We start from the raw sequence: 21,435 nt of genomic DNA, 5'->3' as shown, positions 1-21,435 counted from the left end.
ACAAGTGTCACAGGATTGTTGTTATTATCATCATCCGTCTGTGATTATTTATGATCTGAAATAGATTCTCCCATCAGTATAGATGCTGAGGCAAATTTATTTTGAATCAAACAATGTAATACATAGGTATTAGGTCACCGAAAAAGAAATCATCATAACGCTCTTAGACATTTGTTGTCTTCTGTAAAAGCGACAAGGTTTTTCAGTATGCATCGTTTAAGATGACAAACATGGTCAGACAGGTGACTTCATCAGCCCGCGGTCGTATTAGAGGTCGAATGTCGCAATCCTTCAGTGGTGGCATTTCCATGGAGATGTAGCCTTGGGTAAAGCCTATTTCCACTTTGCCTTGTAAATAAACTCATGCCCGTCCATGTCCAAGGCCGAAAACGTAACTGACATATCAAGGCTGATGGCAAAACCAAGTTAGAAATGCTTGCATCATGCATAAAGTCTGCACACTCCTTTTCCAATGACAAGTTTCTGAGGCAAATAGTAAGCAGTAAGAAGTATATCTTTAAACTGATATATTTTGTAGGATTTTTTTTCACTCTGGTTTTCTGTATCGACGAATAAAATACTGTTGTGGTGCTACTGATTGTTCTGTTTTCTGAGTAGGCCATTCACAGCAACAGGAGCCAGCATCATTGTGTTAATGAGGCAACTTAAAAAAAAAGACCCTGGCTTAACCAGAAAAAGCACTAATGAAGCAAATAGATCCAATGGTCTATCAGGTTTTGTTCCCTGGTGTCTAATTAACAACTCATTTATTCTCCTAAAACTCTTATTAACCGTCTGGCAAAGTGACTTCTGACACAAAACACAAGTGTTTATTTTTTATTTTTTATTTATTCACACTTTATAGCATGATCATTGGCTCAAACTGAAAATAAAAATATCCCTAAATAGTAATAAAAGAAAACCCCAAGTCAAAATGCTGTTTCCTTCATCAACAAATTTCAACAGGCATTATTTTCTAATTGATTACACATTTTCTCCAGTTTCCAATTAGAAAAAAATGTTAATTTCATTTTTTTGGAGGTCATATTTCCCATTAGTCCTCAGCGAGCACAATCCTTTTGTTGTTTGTTGAAAGTTGTCCCCCACATGATGGCACTGTCTTCACAAACGAAACGTCCTGACGTGAAGTACAAATAAAATACACATTTTTAAGGGACAGAAATAAAAATAATATCACATTATTGTCCATCAGCAATGATTTTGAGCCGGTTTTAAAGAATATACTAAGTTTCTGCAAGTATCGACGGTCTTAGTTCTTATCAATGATCCAAATAAACTAAACTTAGCAAAGGCACTTGATAATTTTCATTAAATTGTAAATAATAGAAATGCAAATAATTGATAAGGCACCATCACAGATTGAAATGTGTTAAATCCGTTAGATTAAAGTAGTCCAAAATAAGCTATTTCTTTTGCATCCGTCATTTTTTTTTCAAAAGCAGACAAAATATGGAAAACTCTTTCTGCACCATTCACCATGAAGCCTAAAAACTACGGCTCCAGAGCCCCACGTGGCTCTTTTTTTTATCTCACTGTTGTAAATTAGAACTGTGCATTCGCTGCAGCCCTCCCAGTTCAAGTGGATTGGTTGTCAATGACAGCCCGCCAGTTAAATTGTGCACGAGTAACTATTAAACTGGCAAGGTTTTTTTTTGGCTGGTCACATTAAAGAGACACAATATGGTAAAAAGCTCAAAATAGAAAAGCGATCTTCCTGTTTTTCACAGGTTCATTTCAAGTTCGTCCAATGGCAGGCAAAGATGCCCAGTTTCCTCCTTCATCAGCTCCCTCTAAACATTTGAATTTTGTGTTTGTCTGCCAAAATATTGGTGACGTAATGTTCAAAATCCCCATCGTGGATTCCAGTGTATCTAAAAGCGCCATCTTGAAGGTTCTTCTCCCAGTAGTGATGCCAGTTGCCACGCTGGTCTGCGCCAAATCCAAACACATTGACCTGCAAATATGAGCACCAAAGATGGAAAATATTTGAATTATGAATCAGGGCAAAAAGTGACATGAGCAGTGTTACCTTATCACATATGTGGATGGCGAATAGCAAGCTGAGGAAGCCTGTGGACGGATAGCCTCCGTGTCCTTCCAGCCAAGATTCGCACACGTATTTGAAAAAAGTGGGGTTGTAAATCACCACCTGCCAAATAGTAAGACAATCAATTAAATAAATATATATTTTGAGGTGGTTAAAGTAGCCGAAAATTTGACTCAATTTAGAGTAGCGTTGCTTCAAAATAATATTACTCAAGTAAAAGTGAAAGTTGGCATCCAAAAACATGTATTTTAGTTAAAAAATATTCAGTGAATAGAGTAATCAAGTTTGAGTAACTGTTTTTTAACATCTAAATTTCCTTAAAACACTGGCATGTTATTTTTTTCAAATTATATTAAATATTAGTTGACCATATTAGGCACAAAAAAGGAAATCTACATAAATGAAACCTCTCCAAAGTGTCCTCAGTCCTACCAAGAAATTAAAAATATCATATTTCCAGTTTGTCACTGGGGGAGAGTTATAAATCCTCACTTTTGAGTAAAGTTGACAGCAGCGCTCTATGTGTAATAGTTTAATTTTATGGTGCTTTAGAGGGGCCACGTGACAAAATAGGCAGGCATCAATGTGCGATATTCGATATGATTATCAATGTGACTATATTTTTATGTATAATAGGTGAAATAGAGTCATTATTATTGTGACATCCAATTGGTGAAACCAGTACAAGTGGGCTTAATATGTGGAATAAAACTGCAAACTGTCATGATATTAGTGTAACCCAAAACAAATTGAAATGAAAATAAAATAAAAGTCAACAGTATGGCATGATAAAACTACTCTCAGAAATAAATGTAAATATAACGCACTAAATGCAACGTGTTACTATCAACAATACACGATTACAATTCCAAACAGTATATCTGTGAAAGAAAATAACAAATAAATACCTTATCCTTGTTTGCCTTAATCCTAGGCATAACAGGAGCATAAGTGCTGCGTGGGAAGAGACCAAAGCAAAAAATAAATAAACAAAATAAAAAGCAGGTTAGTGTGTTTTGTCATTACCTTGAAAACAGCCATCAATACCATTTTACAGCCTGTTTACGCCATCAGTGTCACCGCACAAATAATGCAGGGGTCCGTGTGCAACTTTTATCTCATTTAGGCCATGATGGCCCCCGTGAACACAACTGATTAAATGTCACGGGAGTAAATTTTGCAACCACGAGCAGGTGGATTATACTGTAAAATGTTTGCATCATTTTTCATATGCATGTTAAATTAAGAGTTGTTTGCCCGCCCCGGCGCTCCACCGAAAGTGCAAACATCAGCGTAAAAATGTGAAAAGCGTGTGTGAAAATGGCGTATAAAAGATGGGCCACTTCATCGGCATACTAATGATTGTTACTGTATGAATAATATGCTAAACAATCCAGGCAGCGGAAAGTGTATTGCCCTCAAATTCAGGTTATGCAGCAGATTTAACAGCAATTCCTCAATTTTGGGGGGGGAATTGACTAGTTATGTTATAATACCGTCGCTGTTAACTACAAAGCCAATATAGTTTCCATGCAAATTCCATCATAAAGCCGCTCAAGTTCACGACAGGCGTCTCGAAATGAAGTGTGTACTTTGTATGCACACACACTCACGCAAACATATACACACACACCTCCACTTTCCACAGCGCAGACTTTCGGCTTGTAAAATGACATTTAACGATGCAGAATGATTGCTTGAGCAACAACTGCTTTTTTTATTAGGCACATTTGTTTGAGTTTATCTCTAGTGCAGAGTTATAGGTAGAAGTATACATTTATCTTGTTTTGTTTATTTTTTTCATCAGGAGGGTTCAGGCATTCAACCACAGGCCATTGAGGATTTAGCAGGTGGGCTAATAATTTATTGGAGTATTATTTTTCTTTTCCCCAATCTTGAGCGTCTTTTTTCTTGGGAGCGCTTGACAAATTGGCTTTAATTCACATTTATGTTTGTCTACTGCGGTTATTAGCATGAAGACAGAAATACATTTTGGTTACAGCCCCAAATAACTCTCGAAAGTAGACTATTTTTCACAGTATTTAAATCATTGCATGTCATAAGGGGCGATAGACATCCAATTCGATGAAACCGGGAGTGCGAATGGTCATTTTTCGGTTCAACTGACAGCGATTGGACGTCTTGCGCCGTTAAGGACAGCCATTGAGTTAAAAAAAAAACATAATTTTGAGTTTAAGGAGAAGAATGTTGGACTGAAAATGTCAACGAGGACGCCTCCTACTATTGAAATATTGATGAACATAGGTTCAAATCTAGGTCATGTCCACATGTGTGGAGTTTGCATGTTCTCCTCGGGCCTATGTGGGTTTCCCCTTGGTACTCCGGTTTCCTCCCACATTCCAAAAACATGCATGGCAGGCTGATTGGACACTCTAAATTTCCCATGGTTGTGAGTGTGCATGGTTTTCCATCTGGCCAGCGATTCAGGGTGTCCCCTGCCTCTGCCTCGGAATCAGCTGGGATAGGCTCCAGCACCCCCCGCGACCCAAATGATGAGATAGAAGAATTTGAACATACTAATTAATGGTGCCTGTGGTCAAGGCGCTAATCATCCACTGCAGGTCCAGAGTCTTGAAGGGGATGAACACCAGGATGGTGGCATTGTCCAGGTCAGTGGCGCTTTCCGGATACATCAAACGATGCGTGGTCCTGGAACCCACATCCTCTTCAAAGCCATCCGTGACAGCTTGATTCATTCTGCAGCAAAACAGTGACAATCTGACAATCTATGCAGATTCAACATCATTCTTGGTATTTCGAGAAGAATGACAATGTCTCTCACGGAGGCCATTCTCCAGCCTCACAAAGAGCAGTTTAGAACAATATCAGTCTCCCTTTTCGACGTGACCATGCCGGGATGCCTGTTATCCCACCCGACTATACGCCATTGCCGCCGAGGTAATTGGTGAGAACTCGGAGGCTGTCGGATGCCGTCCGGGCGGTGTAGGAGACAAATCATTAGGACGACCCCCACCACCTTTCATGAGTAACATGGCCTGTCTTGTCCGCTGAGGTCTTGGCAATATCATTTTGCTCATTACTCACTCTCCCAATGACAGCCGTGTAGCAGCCTGACATTTTCCACGCCAGTGTGTCAACTGGCCTTCCATCGTAGATGCAGTCCAACATTGTAACAATACTCCACAGTGGTTATAGATTACAGCCACTGGCAAGACAACCAGAAAAAAGTCAGCACAGTTATTCATTACAAATTTAAATCACCCCGCTGCATATGGTTTGGCGTTGCCCGATTTGGAAACATCATTGAACTCATTCCATTGACGGATATAGCCGTCCATTTCATTTGAACTGGGAGCGATTGACTCGCATCACAATCAATGGAAGCTCAGTTTGACCTCCTGCAAGGTAAACATAATGAATGCAATCTGCATATATATTCGTAATGAGATATTAAGTTTTATCATTTTTTAAATGCATGCATAACAATTTCTAGTACATTTTTTTTCTCGATTGAATGATGTACTTCACTTAAAAATCCTGATTCAATTTTTTTTGTATATAACTTTTTCAATACATGTACATCATCTCATGGCATCTGTAATGCAAAAATGTTAAAAGTGCATCTTATTAGTGGTTGAACTGGCTGAATTTTTGGAAGGGTTCCAGTAAAAGTCCACTAGTAATTTGTTTTTACGTCAATTTGGCTGTTTGTAAATAACCCTGACACATTTATTTGTTCCAGTTATTTCTCACAGTATCCCAAAATGACGTCTTTGTGCTTGGGGTGCAGTTGCGGCTCACGCAGCATGTAATGAGCGAGTAACACTTTAAAGGTCACCAGTATTTCACCGCTTCTTCCTTTCACGAGCCCAATTCTATTGCTGCCGTTGCTGCTACTCTATCTTCTTTTTTTAAGGTTAACTTTTCAAAACGCTAACATGCTTCCGGCTGACGAATCCCCGAGAGGATCTCCGTGCACCTTTTTACGAGCGGAGTGAACACATCACATCAAGATGCATAAGACTCCGCAATTTAATAGAAACCTTCATCGCTACGTGTCTCGTAAAAGATACGCACTTCTACGTTGATTTATGGCCAAGTATTAAAAATAAGAAACTGTGTAAATGTTGGGAGGTGAAAAGATGAGTGTCAGGGTGAGGATCAGAGGTCAAATGGGGAATGAGATAGAAATAATGCCAAAGCACTGCCGGGGGAACACTGAACTGACTCAATTGGGTATTTGCAAGTACTGTATTTTTAAAATTATAAGTCGCACTTGAGTGTGAGTTGACTAGTCAAAGAAAGGTCAATTAGAGGTAAAAAAAAAAACGCATAAATAGCAATGCATCACCTAGAATTATCATTCTCAGTCCTATTTTTTTATCATTCTAGCACAGGGGTGAGGAACCTTTTTGATAGAGAGAGCCAGAAACAATTCATATTTTTCAATGTTATTCCTTGACAGCCAAACTGAGAATTTAAAAGTCAAAAGACATGTAAATGTGTGCTTTTTTTGTTATTTCAACACTTAAAGTACAACATTGTTATTCAATGAGAGTATGCATACACAAGAGTGTCTAATGGGGAAAAAAATAGAGGGACATTTTAGCTTACAGGTTAGCGGAGAGCCCCAAAAGAGCCACGTATAGCTCGCGAGCCATAGGTTCCCTACCCCAGTTCTCTTATGTCATTCCTCCAATTCCCGAGGTCATTGCATCTGGGTTTTTCAAGCCAATTTCAACAACAAACAAACACCATAATTGACCTCATTTTCTATGCTGGTTTGAAAATCCCTTCTAATGAAGATATTTGCACTGGTTTACATCATACTCGCTTGTATAAGCTTTTGACTGATCCCCGCTCAGCAGAGCCAATAGCGACGCACAAGTGCTGATGGATGAGCAAAAGTTTAAAAAAAAAGAAGCATTTTCTTCTTTAGCACTTTTTGTGAGCTGGATTTTTAGATGACGCATTTGTTTGGCGCATTACTATTTCATTTTGCCACCGCTTGTTGTTTTGCTGCCCCGGGTGACCTTTGAGCTCAGAACCACGGCACCCCCGACCGAGCGTGAATTCAAATATCACGCGGAGAGGATTTAAAAAAAATAAAAAACCCTGGAGTATATTTGCAGTGGCATGCAACAATGGCCTCCGCTAATGGCCGGGATGGAGAACGTGTGTCGCGGTGGAATTGAATGGGTGCGACAACAGCATGGTTCCGCCATAACGGTGGCTGGGCTTGACGATAAGCGGTAGTGCCGTTTAATTGTGACGCCCCGATAATGTACAATAAAAAGATACTGTTTGTATTTTTTAGTTTGGGAAATGAACTCTGTTCTGTAATTAATTGGTGCAAAATCGAGCAAAACGAATCAAGATTAACATAGTAATCTTTTAGAGTTTTCATTCAAGTGCATGCAATGCTTAAAAAAGATGCCATAAACATCAAAATTGATTAAAAGTGTTAAAAGTGCAATACTGCTTTAAATTCCAGTGATATCGCCCAATATTTCTTTTCGCCAATAAATTGAATTGAATATTGTATTAAATTCCATAGAACCAATACCGATATATCAGAATAAATATTTAGACTTTTAATATATGAGTATGTGTTAGGGTAATTTTGCACACGTCACATTTAATCATTCCAATAACAATGTAGCCAACATTTCCAGGGTAGATTTAAAAACGTTTCTTAACTTGGCTTAGATGTTGCAACTTTGTGGTTTTGCTGCCTCAAGTGTTGTAAATTTTTCATTCATTTTCCCTACCACTTATCCAAAAGATAACGCGGGGGGGGGGGGGTGCTGGAGCCTATCCCAGCCAACAATAGCTACAGATAGGATGGCTTCTATCTTGCCGACCTTTTTGGCTATGCATTCTATTCTATGTTCTATGTCGTCTTCTCCAATCCATTCTGTCTTCGTTTGGCCAAGTTAGGTTTAAATAGGTACATCTATAACAGTAGTATGTACACAAAAATGCTCACTGACCTTAAAACAAAATGACTGGAGTCAATGAGATGTCCATAGCGGGAGCCCCTGAGGTTCCCAGAGTTCCCCACCACGGCGCAGGTCCGGCAGCGTTCCGGCCCGGCATCGGCGTAAAGCACGTGGTCCGGAATGAGCCGGAACAGCTCGTCCACCACCTCGTCGAAGTCGGCCGGCCGCTTCTCCTGCTGCAGCAGCTGAAGAGGCGAGACGGGCGAGACAAGACGCTCAGTGTGCATCTCGCTGCGAGCTAACTTTAAGTGGAAACGATTGAACAAGGGCAAAGGAGCTTCGGGAGGCCAACACATTACTGTCATTTCCTTAGGGGGGGCTTTTGGAGCGCTCGTCTTGGAGTGGCTCTCAACTCGCTGAGACAGCAGATAAAACCGACATAGCCACGGTGTACTCTTTTCTACTATTTGTGCCGAGAAGGCTGGAAAATTCACTTGCACTTTGTCTGTTTATTTGTCTACCGTTGCAGAACTAAATGGGCTATATTGGATTTACAGTCAATGGATTCCAAATATCAAACTTCGGATTTGGCCCATGACGTTACTTCGTGCGGACCACGAAACAAAAATCATATCGGATCAGGCAGTAGCGGGCCGTCAGGGCCTTCTCTGCTGGCCTAAGAAATATCTGAATCATATATTATATTTTGTCCATCAATACTTATTAAATAATTCCATGTCCATCGCTGTCTTTTCCCGGGAAAATCACCCCACGGCCCGGTTGTAATGTCTGAAAAGCTCCAGTATTTGTATTTAATCATGAAATGCTGCTAGGAAGTGGATTTTACCCATTGAAGGTGCTACGAGAAAATGCACGGACCGCCACTGTGATCAGGACATCGTTAGTTCTATTAGGAACTCGCGCCAGAAAAGACCAATGTCAAGTTTGTCCTTGTACCTGCCACCATTTAAAGGTTTCCTCCGAGAGGACGCTGTTGTCCCTGGTCATGAGGGGATGGATGGACTGGTTGAAGCGCTTGGCGAACCACGTGTCGTTGTTCGCCTCCGTCATGCACCGCCTGCAGGCGCACGGGGGGACCTTGGACGAGGCCGCCAAGTGGAAGGCGTGCTTGAAGAAGTGGTCCTGCAAGGGGAAGCTGAAGAGGAAGGTGGCGAACATCAGGGAGAACAAAAGAGCGAGCAACAGAAGTGCCAACGTCTTCCTGCGTTTGGACAGCGTCATGCTGTCACGGCTAGAATCCACGGCTTGGGAACTGGGAGGGCGCTCGGGGGGAAATCGTGTCCCGTCGATAAGGTCACGGGCTGAGGGGTCGTCAGTTCGTTTAGTCATCAACCTAAAATGCAAACAGACGGACAGCCATTTTTTGTTTTGAAGTTTTAGCCAGGAAAAAATGATTGCAGATTTCCATTCGCAAACTCACTGACTATTTAATGCATTTTTGAAAGAGTGACTTTTGCCTGCAGTTGATTGATTTCCATTTGCATACTCACTGATTATTTCATGCAAATGTGTTACTTTCTATTTGTACGCCTTCTATTATTTTGGATGTCATTTCATTATTGCCTAAGAACCCAGAGCAGTGACGGTAGGGAGCAGGATTTATTTAGCTAATAAAGAAGAATGAAAAGAGGAAATATTCACATTTTTTAAATGCAATGACTCCTGTTTCCCTGTCTTCCAATTTTGGAATGTACGTACATCTTTTTTTTTTTTTTTTTTTTTAGCACCTTCAACACCATATCAACACACTGCCTCCTTTTGCACTGCAGGTTGAAAAATATGTTATGCTATTTTTATGAAGCCCCTATTTTCTCCAGTGTCAAAATTCCTACAATAAAAGGTGGGAGAAGAAATGTTCCCCAGATAGATGCACTCCGCCTGGGTCTTTTTTTTGTTCATTTTGCTCCCCATGCATCCACACAGGATCAGTTATTTGGGCTTTCCAGAATTTCTATGCATCTATATTTAGCTGACAGCAGATTCCAAGTGAAGATACGGCGCTATCACCACGTTGCAGGGAGGGTGTAATACAAGGCAAAGTGATCCCCAGAAAGCCTACCTGCCCTTTTCAGCTTAACAAGCCGCCCTCCTCGTAGGCGAGATTGGTGACAAAGTACATTATGAAGCGAGGAAAACCTCCTGGCCTTTCTTGATTAGAAATTGATCAGGTCATTCAAATGCTAACCCCGGAGGGAAGTAAAGAGGATTGGCTTCCCAGGCCACCGTCGCTTTTCCAATCAGAGCGCCGCTTATTATCGGGGGGAAGGAAGGACACGGGAGCACTGGAAGCCATTTAACATCCCGTTGGGTTTTGGGGGAAAGTTTTCAAAGAATATACGTAGCTTAATATGTGCAATAGAAATAGCATGGGAGAAGAAGAAAGTCATTTATGGTGAGATTTTTTACAGATTTGTGGAAATACTATTTTATTTACCAATTTTTCCACATGTCATATTACATATTCATTTCAACTTGTATTGTAACATATATAAATATATACTCAATTTGAATACTTTTTTTTCTATTATTTTTTTGTATTAATGCATGCAAACAAAACTTACCGCGTAAAACTACCTTTTTTTCCACGTTATATTACATATTCATTTCAACTCCTATTTTAACATTTATAAATATGAATTTGAATTTGAATACCACATTATTTTTCTGATTAATGTATTTTCTTCCATTACCCATGGGAACAAAATTTAAAAAAGGCCACAATTTATGTTTAATCCACGACTATCGCCACATTATTAAGTAAGGCGTACCATCCGTCCATCCATATTTTTTGGCCACTTATCCTGTTCCTAAACTTAACGTCAGCAGCGAAGACATAAGCCGTTGCACAATTTAGGCTGCGCCTGCTACCGAAGTCACTGCGGACTCCAAAATTTGCATACAAGGCGAATTGCATTATTGTCTACTGGGGGGCACAGGGGGGGCTTTGACAAGCTGGGGACACTGCCATGAACAGAGCTGCTTCTCCCCATAAATGAGGCCGCGTTTGACGTACGTCATTTCCAAAAAAGCCGCCTCCCCCGCCCCCGTCTCGAGTATTCTCCAACAGCTGGCGACTTTTTCAAACATGGCTTCTGTTTGGCCTGACCTTGTCTGACGAAAGGATGGCAGCCTCACGCTGATCAAAGTTTGCCGAGCTGAGACAGCAAAGGCTGAAAGGGGAGGCAGAGGAGGGCCTGTTCCATTTTGAAAAGTCATCACCTTCGCAGGATGTCGTTAAAGGGGGATTTTGGTTTCTGGAAAAAAAGTGTCTGAAATGTCCAGATATCTTTAGCGACCCCAAAAAAATATTTGGCTTTGCTGGGAGAGAAAAAACGAAGGTCGTCAACCTGACAGATGGGGGAAGAAAAAAGTGATAGAAAGTCAAGCTATTCACCTTGACAACTGCATTTCATCCTCTGAGGCCAAATAATTTAATTAGCTGCTTTCAAGCCTAACTGCGAGTGAATTGTTTGTAACAATTGAATGCGCTTCACATACAGCTATTTATATTCATTAACCTATTACTTTCAGACATTTACGGCGGTAGTTTTATGCTCATGTTAAAGTAAAAAAAACAGAAACAAAAACAAAACAAACATAACTTCATTCATCCCAAATAGAAAAAAAATATTATTTGACATGTAATGCTGTGATTGGCTGGCGACCAATCAAGGTGCACCCCGCCATAGTTAGCTGCGATAGGCTCCAGCACCCCTGTGACCCTCGTGAGGATCAGCGCTATACGGTAAATGAATGAAAGCTAACTTATTTTTACTTTATTAAGAAAATACATAAGATGCCACCCAATGGGGCAGTGGTTATTTTGTCTGAATTTGGTTCGGGCAGCACGGGTTTGATTCCCGCTAGCTGTTGGTTGTTTTTCTCAATGTGTGTCTTACAACTGACTGGCGACCAGTTGAGGATGTAGCCTTTCGCCTAAAGTTCACCCTGCCAAGAATGAGCTCTGTTGAAAATTAATGAATATATATATAATATGTATGTAGAGTAAGATGTTAAACTATAATGCATATTTTCGGTGTGGCAGGGGTTGTAATTCAAGATAAACGAGAGTCATTTGTGATTTTTTTTCTCCAAATTGCATAGTCCAATCACTATTTCTCCTGCATTTGGATTGACTTTGTGAAGAAAGTCACAGAGGGAATTTGGAGCTGGCTATATTTTCGCTTCCTACAAAAGTGATGTTTTGGGGCCCAGCAGGTGATTTTGTTGGCGTTGACTGTTTTTGGGCGGACGGATTAGACACGTCGACCCAAAAAGGGAAGCTATTGTGTTACGGGATGGCGACGTGTCATTTTTTTTGGCAGGTGGGAGCTGGAATCCTGACAGGATGTGTATATCATCAGTGAAAACAATGGAGCTCGCAACCAAACAAAGCAACAAAGACAAGATGAATTAATGCCATGCATAAATACAGCAGAGCGCTTGTAAAAACACGAAGGAACGCAAGTAGCAGACTGACAGTGAATTGTCAAGCAAAAAAAACAAGCTAAACAAACAAAAATTTGATTCTATATTTGCAAAAATTGTGGTCCTAAAAAAGTCAAGTGGAAGCTCATATCATATCTGACTAAAATATGTCACACACAAATTGCGACAGTGCATCCAGGAAAAGATAAGGCCATTTATGTTGAATTAAATTCATTTCTAAAATAGAAAAAAAATCATATATCCACTACCAGACATTCAGTAATGAGTTCAGTACTAGTGATTTCAATACCAGAAAAAAATGACTTGATTTCTGTTCAGATATTTCAATAGTGAAACACAATTCAATTATATTTAAACCCAGAAAAGTATAGTTTAATTACCAGTGTTAAATGATCTCCCATGGAAAGCTGCATTGGGCTGGAACATTTGCTTCTGAGCGAAAAAATACACCCGGAGGGATATTTTTTTTCATTCCAAAACTAATACTGTAACTGAGAGAATGTGAAATGAAAAGATTTTTTTTTTTACATTTGATGGCATCATATTTGCAAATCCAGAGAGGCTTTAAGTTTGGCGCTGTACTTGGGAGTTTTATTCTCACGTATTGGCTTTCAGGCGGCGTTTTATCTTCGTATAAAAAAGGCGGCTGTTTCCTTCTCCAGTGCATAAAGAGGCTTTCAGAGTGCATAGAAGTCTGTTGCCATGATTAAAGTAAGTGAAGAAGTTCAGTGGTGAAAGCTTGCTGATATGAAAGTAGATCTGTTGTTGGATTGAAAACAAATACGAGATAAGCTCCTTTTTTTTTTTAAATGATAAAGCATCAACGTTCAACCTTGTTGAAACACTAATAGGTTCCGCTGATGTGTTTTGTTTTTAAAATACAGAACAAAAGACTCTTGGGTGAAATCAAACTAGTTATCAAGGGATTTTAAAAAACACAACCATTCGAGCTTAGCTTTAAAGTGCTTTTTTTGAGCATTAGTATTGATTTTGAACACCTTGTTACAGTGTGTTTCTGCAGGATTGCGCACACTGTATCATTTATTTTTCAACTAGGAAAAAAAACCTTAAAACGTTAAAAAGGGGGAAAAAACTTCTCACAAAGGCAACCAATGTATTAATTGTAAATAAGAGCAACATTTTAACAGTGACATTTAAACGGCTTTTGTGTTATTAACGGAGCGCTGAAATGTTTACATGCCTATTTCCACACCAAATTGAAAGGGAATGAGAGGAGCCACTCTGATTGGTTTCACGTAGGATTTACGCCGTTGCTCTACGATTGCGTGATTGTCCGTTCTCGCATGTTTTCAACAAATAATTTCAAACTCATGAAATGAAATGCATTCAGAAGGAATGATCTGAAAACTGTCTTTTTTTCTCCTTTCTAGCTTCACATATTTGATTCAGATCTACGGTTACAATAAAAAAAAAGTCTCCTCGTGCTCTAGCTTTCATGCTTATGTCCTTCACACGCTCATGTGCGCGGCAGCCCGGAGCAAGCGACATTTCCCTGGAGAGTTACCTCCGTCGCCCGGCATCCCTGAATGGAAACAGAAAGCAGTTCAGCTCCAGATGAGCCATCACGGCGAGAATTGTTCCCCCAGCTCCGCTTTGGCATTTTGGAACACTTGCACAACACTTTGCTCTCGACTCAAAGCCATTATAACCTCCGTTGATACAGCCTGAATGAGTGCGACAGGGAAAATGGCTAATTGGAGACCATTTGAAAAGAAGAGATTGCCACTTTACCTCAACAAGGTAAAATATTAGCAGACTTGAAAGCCCTCCGTAAGTTAGGTTTTTGCTTGCATAAAGACAAACAATTGTTGAATGCACTCAAAACGGGTTAATTTATGACACTTTTGAGTGGTTTTCTCAGCAAATTTGATGGACTGGTTTACAGAGCGCAAGACGACTTTAGGGTGCAAATATCCAAGTGAAGTTTTTGGAGGTGAGTGTTAATGAATCATTTTAGTTTAAAAAAATGATATGTAATTAAAGTAATACAATGAACACATTTTAGAAGGCATCAAATCTCATTATAACACTGTGTGGAAGCGTGCATTATTACGTTTTTCATTGCTATTGACGGAAATAGTTCTTCTGCTATGAATTTAAACCCGTTCATCATTGGTAGACGTCCAATCCGTTTGTCCTCCTACTCCAAATTGATTGGACATCCAGTAGTTGAATGTCTAATAGATGGAAGTCTACTACATGTTATTCATTCGCTACAGGTCGTCCCACTTCAAATCGATTGGATGTCTATCCGTGTCAAAGGCAGCAAAGGAGCTCATTGACGAATTCATGTATAGTTCATTTCAGCATTTGACTATACATTGACACCCCAAATAAGAGTACAACCCCCTCTGTCCATTCAATATCAGTTAGCTACGGCAACATTGGTCCTCGCTCGGAGACAACCAGTTGCTCATTTGCTAACTCATTGACGGATCAATAACCCGTCGCTGCAGGTTTGCTCTCCCCTTGAATATTTGATTTTCCCCTAGTAGGACAACATCCAATCATTGTGCCAGGACCCAATGCATTTTTTTCTGTACGAATTGATACCAAGGTGAACAAAATGTAGGGCAGCTGAGTTTATTGACGCCTTGTCGAGCCCCGCGCTCCATCTTTAATGGGACGTCTGTCTTTGCGTTTAACAAAAGAGTGCTATCTATTTCATTCGCATGGGACTTTTTTCGCACTAGGTTTCTAGTGTTTTTTTTATGAGACTTCCTGCACTTTCTCTGATAGGAAAATGAAGCGGGGACGAGAATTTAAAGCAGCTTCGTTATTAATGTGCTTTGTCAAGGCACTTCTCCGTTTCAAAGCCAGACTGTCCCATCCATCACGACTGAGGGAACAACACGGAAATAATCACGTTTATTTGCATTTTTTTTTATACAAAAAAATCGTTTGCCTCGATCCTACCGATTCCGTTCGCGCCGTTAATGAGGTTACACGGCCGGGAATAAGTTTTATTACACGCCACGTCGACATGTGAGGGAGAATTAAGAGCGAGGCGATATGTCGTTAAAAATAATTTCCACACGTAGCAGCCAACCAGATTACAACGTGGAAATACACTCGGAGGATTTGGCCGACAATTTGGCAGGAAGCTTGAAAGGAAACATTTGCCAAGCGTTTCTTGTACTACAACTGCATCTCTTTGTTTGTAGCCGACAAGCTTTAATTAGGCCGAATTGCGCTTCACTCCAAATAACGCCAAATGCTCGGTTTCTCTTCTTTTTGTGACTATTTCCTCCCAATCTGTGTTTATTCCCGTTAGAACCTCTGCTTTTTGGGGGGAAAAAGTCCTGTCATTAAAAATAAAATGCCATCCTCTCTAGAGAACCAAAACAAGATTTGTCTGTTCAAACCGGAAAGGACCAGTCAAGTGAATACCACAGAGGTTTGCTACTGTTATTTTGTAGAAATCATTATTTTTAATTGTCTAATTAACTTTCTGGTTGCTCCAAACAAATTCCGTCAAAGCCACCAATTATTTCAATATACTTCCCCAAGCTTTTGCTCAAATCAAAAAACATCAACTCAATTTATGTCTTTTTCAGTAACCCTTGCTTTTGGCGAGATGGCATACATTCCTAAAATTTCATTAAACTTGATGAATGCTCGGTTGTTCATATGGACTGTCATTTCTACTTTTCAGTGCTTCCACAATCCGAGACTGGGGTAAATTTGAAACTAGATCGACCATGTTGCCCCCCTGAAGCAACCCATGCCAGTTACAGTGCTTTGGGAGTTGGAAGGATTAAAGACGGGAAATATTAAATCATCTGCACGTCCTCGGTAAGAAGCGTTAGCGCTACCTGGTCTAATCTACGGGGTCCGTGTGTTATCTGACCACTGCAGCTTGTTCATACCGAGAACCCCCGTTGGACCACGCTGGGCCACCTCAGAACTTTCTCCGTCAATATCATCAACCACCGTCGCACTCCACAGTTCCCGTCTTTGAAGGCAAATCGGGTCCAGAGGGCGCGAAAGCGTTTTATTTGGAGATTTACAAGCACTCGAAGAATCAATGTTAATTAAATGAAAGGATACACCGACTGCTATCTTTAGAATTCATGAACAGATTCACTTGATTAAAGCTAATGTGCAATTATGATCACGATTAGATCTCTCATTCCCGTTTTTTTGCCCCCTTGCAAGTCACAGCACCAGTCAAAGATGTTTTTTTTTTCATTCACTTGATTTGCCGGACTCTTCTTTCAACATCCAGTAAAGAAAAGTCCAAAGAAGGAAAAAAAATCCAGATAATAAGAAGGGAGTGACAAAAATAGCGGATTAAAGTCGCAATATTACAAGAAGGAAGTCAATATTACGTGGGAAAAGTACTAATCATATCGCAAAGTTAAAGTCATATAATGACAAGATGAAAGTTGTAATATTGTGAGAATTAAAATCATATGTTGTAATATTAGATGATTAAAATAGAAATTTACCAGATTATGATTTTATTGCTTGTTTTTATCTTTTTTGGTTTCACTTTTGGCGGCGTAAGGTCTGTGTCAACACAAACGTATTTTGGCACAATATCAGGACATTGAAGTAAAATTAGAGTTGGAAAACTACAAGATTAGAGTAGTTACATTACAAGATAATGACAGCAATCCCCCCTTCATCAAACTGGTGGGGTTGCATTAAATGTTGGCTCTCCGAAACAAGTCATAAAAGTTGCTATTTGGAATTGGCCCAGAGTGACGTTATAGATTTGCCCGCAGGAGATGAGTGGCCGGTGGAGAGAAAGCAAAACTCAATAATGGCAGTATTATCCTTTAAGCTGATTACGCGCTTGTGTCAAAGTGCTGACTCTCATCTGACGGAGAAACCGTATTTGCGCGTGTGAAAAAGATACAGGTGGGAGTAAACTCATCTCAGGAGCGGAAAAAAAATGTTTTTCCCCCATTTCACTTAGCAGCTCTTTTGATTAAGCAAAGGTGAGGGTTTGTCTCTACGCGCTGTCGGGCCACTTCTTTCATAGCGACACTCGGGGCGCCGGCCTGCCTGGCAAAACCAAGCATTTGATCAGCCTGAGTGGAAAAGAAACTCTTAAAAGGCCCACGTCGGAGGGAAATAAATCATGCTGTGGAGGTTTGACAAATGAGCAAAATGAGGGTCCTAGAATGTCCTAGTGAACGTCGAAATGGAGCAACTCGGTAAAATCCGTACCTGGCAAAAGGGATGCTTTTGCATTGAATTCTAATTTTTTTAAAAGTCTAATCGGTTTGAGGTAGACTCAAGCAAGAAAGCGATTGATGAAAAAAATATGACGGACGCGGGTCGGGGAGTTGAGGTCAGAAGTCAATTTTTTTTTGTGTGTGTTCTGGACTGCAAGCAAAAAATCTATTGATTTTAAACCACAATATCCAAATTATACAGTGTTCATTTAAGTCTAAATACTTCCAAATAGTATCTCATTCCACAACCTACTGCTTTTCAAGTCAAGTATTTGGAACATAACTTACATGCTATATATAACCCAAGTTCCTCGGAGAGCATCTCATCACAAGTCGTGTTAATATTCGCGACGGTGCCAAAGACGCCGGAATCTTTCCACATCCAAGAATGTTAACACTTGATTTGCATATTCACAAGGTTTCGGGGCTGTGCGGTGGCCGCGGCGAGGCCCACGCCACTATACCCTAAAAATAAACACTGTTCGGTTAATTATGCAAGAAAATGCACTCTACAAGAGCTTTGGGAAAGAGCCGTCTTTGGGTCGCAGCCGTGTGGGGAAAAAATGCTATTTGTTTTCAGCTTTTTGTTGTAAGAAAACTTGCTGTGATTCCGTACAAATGTGACATACCAAAACTGCTGTTTAAGTTATGTGTCAGGTCAAGTGATGAAACCACTTTTGAAATGTATTTGTACATTTTTCCTCTTTTCTTGAAGCTTTGGGATCAGGAAAAAAAAACCCTGATTAGTTTTTTTTCTTGCCGTTTTAGTCCTGGAAGCCATAAAAATCCTGAGAAAGCGCCTGCGGACGTGCGATATCCACGTAAGCCACAGCCAAAGCTCGACGTACTCGCGCTGCTGATTACAAAATTAGCAAAGACAGCATTTATTCACAATCACGGCGAGAGCCGAGCGGCACGCGTATGCTCTAAATGGGAAATCCATTTACATGCAGAGCGGTGGAATCTCCCCGAGAGCTTACATTGTTCGATAGAGCCGTTTCTTTTTTTTCCCTGATACTCTTCACTGAACGTAGTCAAGCAAGTATCGATATCATTTGGTTGCCAAGCAATTCGATTTATTTCAACGAGTTCCCATCCGATTATTTTGGTCAAAGAGCAATTTCAACTAATATCTCAAAGCACCGCTCTACTTATATCAAAGAGTCACCTTCAAGTACTTTAGCCAAGAATCCTACAAGGACCCTCAATTCCTTAGACGTAAAATTCCTAAAGCATTACTAATAACGTCCTCATTTTTACCCCGTTTTCATCTCACTCTCCATCTCAGGTGTTTTAAGTGCTCCTTGTAGTTTGGCAAGAGGAATATATTTACATTCCTCTGCTCGTTATTCCTAATATGACCTCTTGAGTGAAATTATTCTGCATTTCCAGTCAAGGAGGAGTCCATTTAATCATCAAAAAAGGCTGTTGTTTCAAAGTATGTTAATGAACTGCAATTAAACGCGGATCGCGGTGAAGCATTAGAGGAGCTAATGATTTTGTCAGTAATTACAGCAGCAACAGGCCCATTTATTAGAATTAGCCCAAGTAATGCCGTGAACTGTTAGTCTACCTTAATATACTTTTCATTCATTTCCTCTGGCGGCTGCACGACTCCGGCAAACCTGAGGTTGCGGCACGCTTCACAAAGTCTGTTGCAAATTCGCATCGGAGCGGATAACAAAGGGATGACGTGTTTGGAAATTAGCGTAAATTCGCCAGTGCAGCGTGATGTAATAGGTGACTGCGGCAGAATACCACAAAGGGCTGTCGTCAGGGTTATGGAGAACGTTGTCATTGATCCCTGGTGTGGATTTTAATGATTACCTGAGAGTAGTATTTTTTTCATAGTTTGGTCAGGGCATGGTGCGACGTATGCTGATAATGAAACACTGACAATTATGACTAATGGATGGTGTAAGATTGAGAGTTTGCAAATCAAGTCCTCTTTTTTGGGTAGTAGTGATCTGATTACTTTTTGATATGTTACGTTAACAGATGTCCATTTGCTTGTTGTTCTCCATTTTATTGCTATTAGTATTTACAACGTATAATGTTTGGTTTTGGTCTCATCAAATAGTACGTAAAGCAATGTGTCTTTGTTTTTTTCTCTCATCTTGCTCAGGTGGTTAGAATTGTAGAAAAAAGACTATTGAACACATCCTTCAATAATTGTATCTTAAATCGCCCAACAAACAATGAAAACATGGTCATATCTAAACGGATCCTGAAATAGTGTAGCTAAAGAAACTGCTCAAAATATTTGTTTTTCCTCACTATGCTCGAATTATGTTGTTTTCCCAAAGACCCTTTTTACTTGTTCGCGATTGAGCAACTACAGGCAGACTTTGATGTACTTTTCCCTTATTTTGTGGTAGCTGGGGGGTGCCTGGCCACGGGTAAAAGGCTTGGCCAGGTGCTTCACAGCTTTTGCTGGCCAATTATCGCAGCGACCGGGCGGAAGACTGCCTACAGTCCAGCCGGGAGGCCTAACCATTAGCTTTGCCCTTCAAACAATGCACAACACGCCAAGCTTGGCAGGTAGTCTTGGGAAGTGACACATTACATATTGTGTGTGGGAGTCCTGACACAAGGTCAAAGCAGAGATACAGTTTATGTATATATCAGACAAAGGAGAATGAAAAAATAATTCACTCTAGTATTTTGTTTGTTTGTTTGGTTGAGTGCAACTCAATGAAATTGGCACATGTTTCTGTTCTGGTCACTACTTGTACATTTTGGATAATTTTACTTTCTGTGTATTAGTTGCTTCATGTTGATTTTTGGCCATTTTCAGATTACTTCTTGTTGGTTTTGGGCCATTTTAAGGTTCTTGGTGAACTCACTGGCTGTCATCATTTGACCGCAAGGGGCGAATATGACTGAGGATAAGAAACTAAATTCTAGCTTTACAGCAAAAACCCACTTAATTCAGTATGTCCAGTATGAATGAGCTACAAAGTCAGGCAAAAGACCCCCGCAGGACTGCGTGTTTGACACCACTGATCTAGCACTCATTGATTCTGTAACACAAATGTCTGTATTCTGGGGTTAAATTATTCAACACACAAAAAAAAACATTTACACGGCGTCTACGCAGCAGTTTTGCAGGTGACTAAGAATGTTTTCCTCATTTTGTACTTGGTCATCCTCTAGAAAACACCTCCAAATATGATCAAGTGAACCTGTTACTGCAAACTACAAAACCAGAAATAAACATCTGAAACAGCAGCTAAGGTGATAAATGACTGCGTCGCTAAGCCATCACGGTTCGCTTAAAGCGTCCATCTGAAGGCACCTGCCAATGTGCATTAAACATCAGCGCAAAGCCAAATTGCAGGAGGCTCCTAAGTGCACTTCTATCTGCAGCCATGTCTCCTTTAAATCATTGTCTGGGAACCATTTATGAGGAATGTACGTACCTTACCCAAATAGTAGCTTCTCGTGTATAAGCCCAGTGCACATGCAGGGGGAAAAAACTGGTTGCTGAGGTGTCATCTGGATAATAGCCAGAACCGTTAAGTGGAAACAGAGGGCGAATCAGCAAAGAATACAGTGGTGGTAAAATACAACAGGGTTGTGAAGACAAAAGTATTTGGAGCAAATCCCCCGGCTGGCCAAAAATTGACACCCACCAACTTGCAAGCATAACTGAAACTTTTAGGCTGTGGAAAAATCACCTTGGAGTCCAATAATTATACCTAAGGGACTCAAACGAATTGCTATTCAATGGCTAGATTTGGTATTGTGCCCTAACATGGAAAAC

General features: G+C 40.3%; 1 protein-coding gene across 11 annotated transcripts in view; it reads right to left on the bottom strand.

The window, feature by feature from the left end:
- Positions 1–871: 871 nt before the first annotated feature.
- LOC144066868 (CMP-N-acetylneuraminate-beta-galactosamide-alpha-2,3-sialyltransferase 1-like) overlaps positions 872–21,435 on the bottom strand; it is a 45,570-nt gene continuing 25,006 nt past the window's right edge. For all 11 annotated transcript variants that reach the window (XM_077590266.1, XM_077590271.1, XM_077590262.1 and 8 more), the window contains 6 exons: positions 8,950–9,346; positions 8,044–8,237; positions 4,607–4,786; positions 2,977–3,022; positions 2,051–2,170; positions 872–1,975 (listed from right to left, as the gene is read on the bottom strand). In XM_077590266.1, the coding sequence (XP_077446392.1) occupies positions 1,802–1,975; positions 2,051–2,170; positions 2,977–3,022; positions 4,607–4,786; positions 8,044–8,237; positions 8,950–9,346 (1,111 nt within the window). In that variant the 3' untranslated portion in view covers positions 872–1,801. The remainder of the gene's footprint in view (positions 1,976–2,050; positions 2,171–2,976; positions 3,023–4,606; positions 4,787–8,043; positions 8,238–8,949; positions 9,347–21,435) is intronic.

This window comes from Stigmatopora argus, chromosome 21 (assembly GCF_051989625.1).
Source record: "Stigmatopora argus isolate UIUO_Sarg chromosome 21, RoL_Sarg_1.0, whole genome shotgun sequence".
NCBI classification, from domain to species: domain Eukaryota; kingdom Metazoa; phylum Chordata; class Actinopteri; order Syngnathiformes; family Syngnathidae; genus Stigmatopora; species Stigmatopora argus.
The sequence above is the reverse complement of the archived record's forward strand: the minus strand, read 5'-3'. Positions and strand labels throughout refer to the sequence as shown.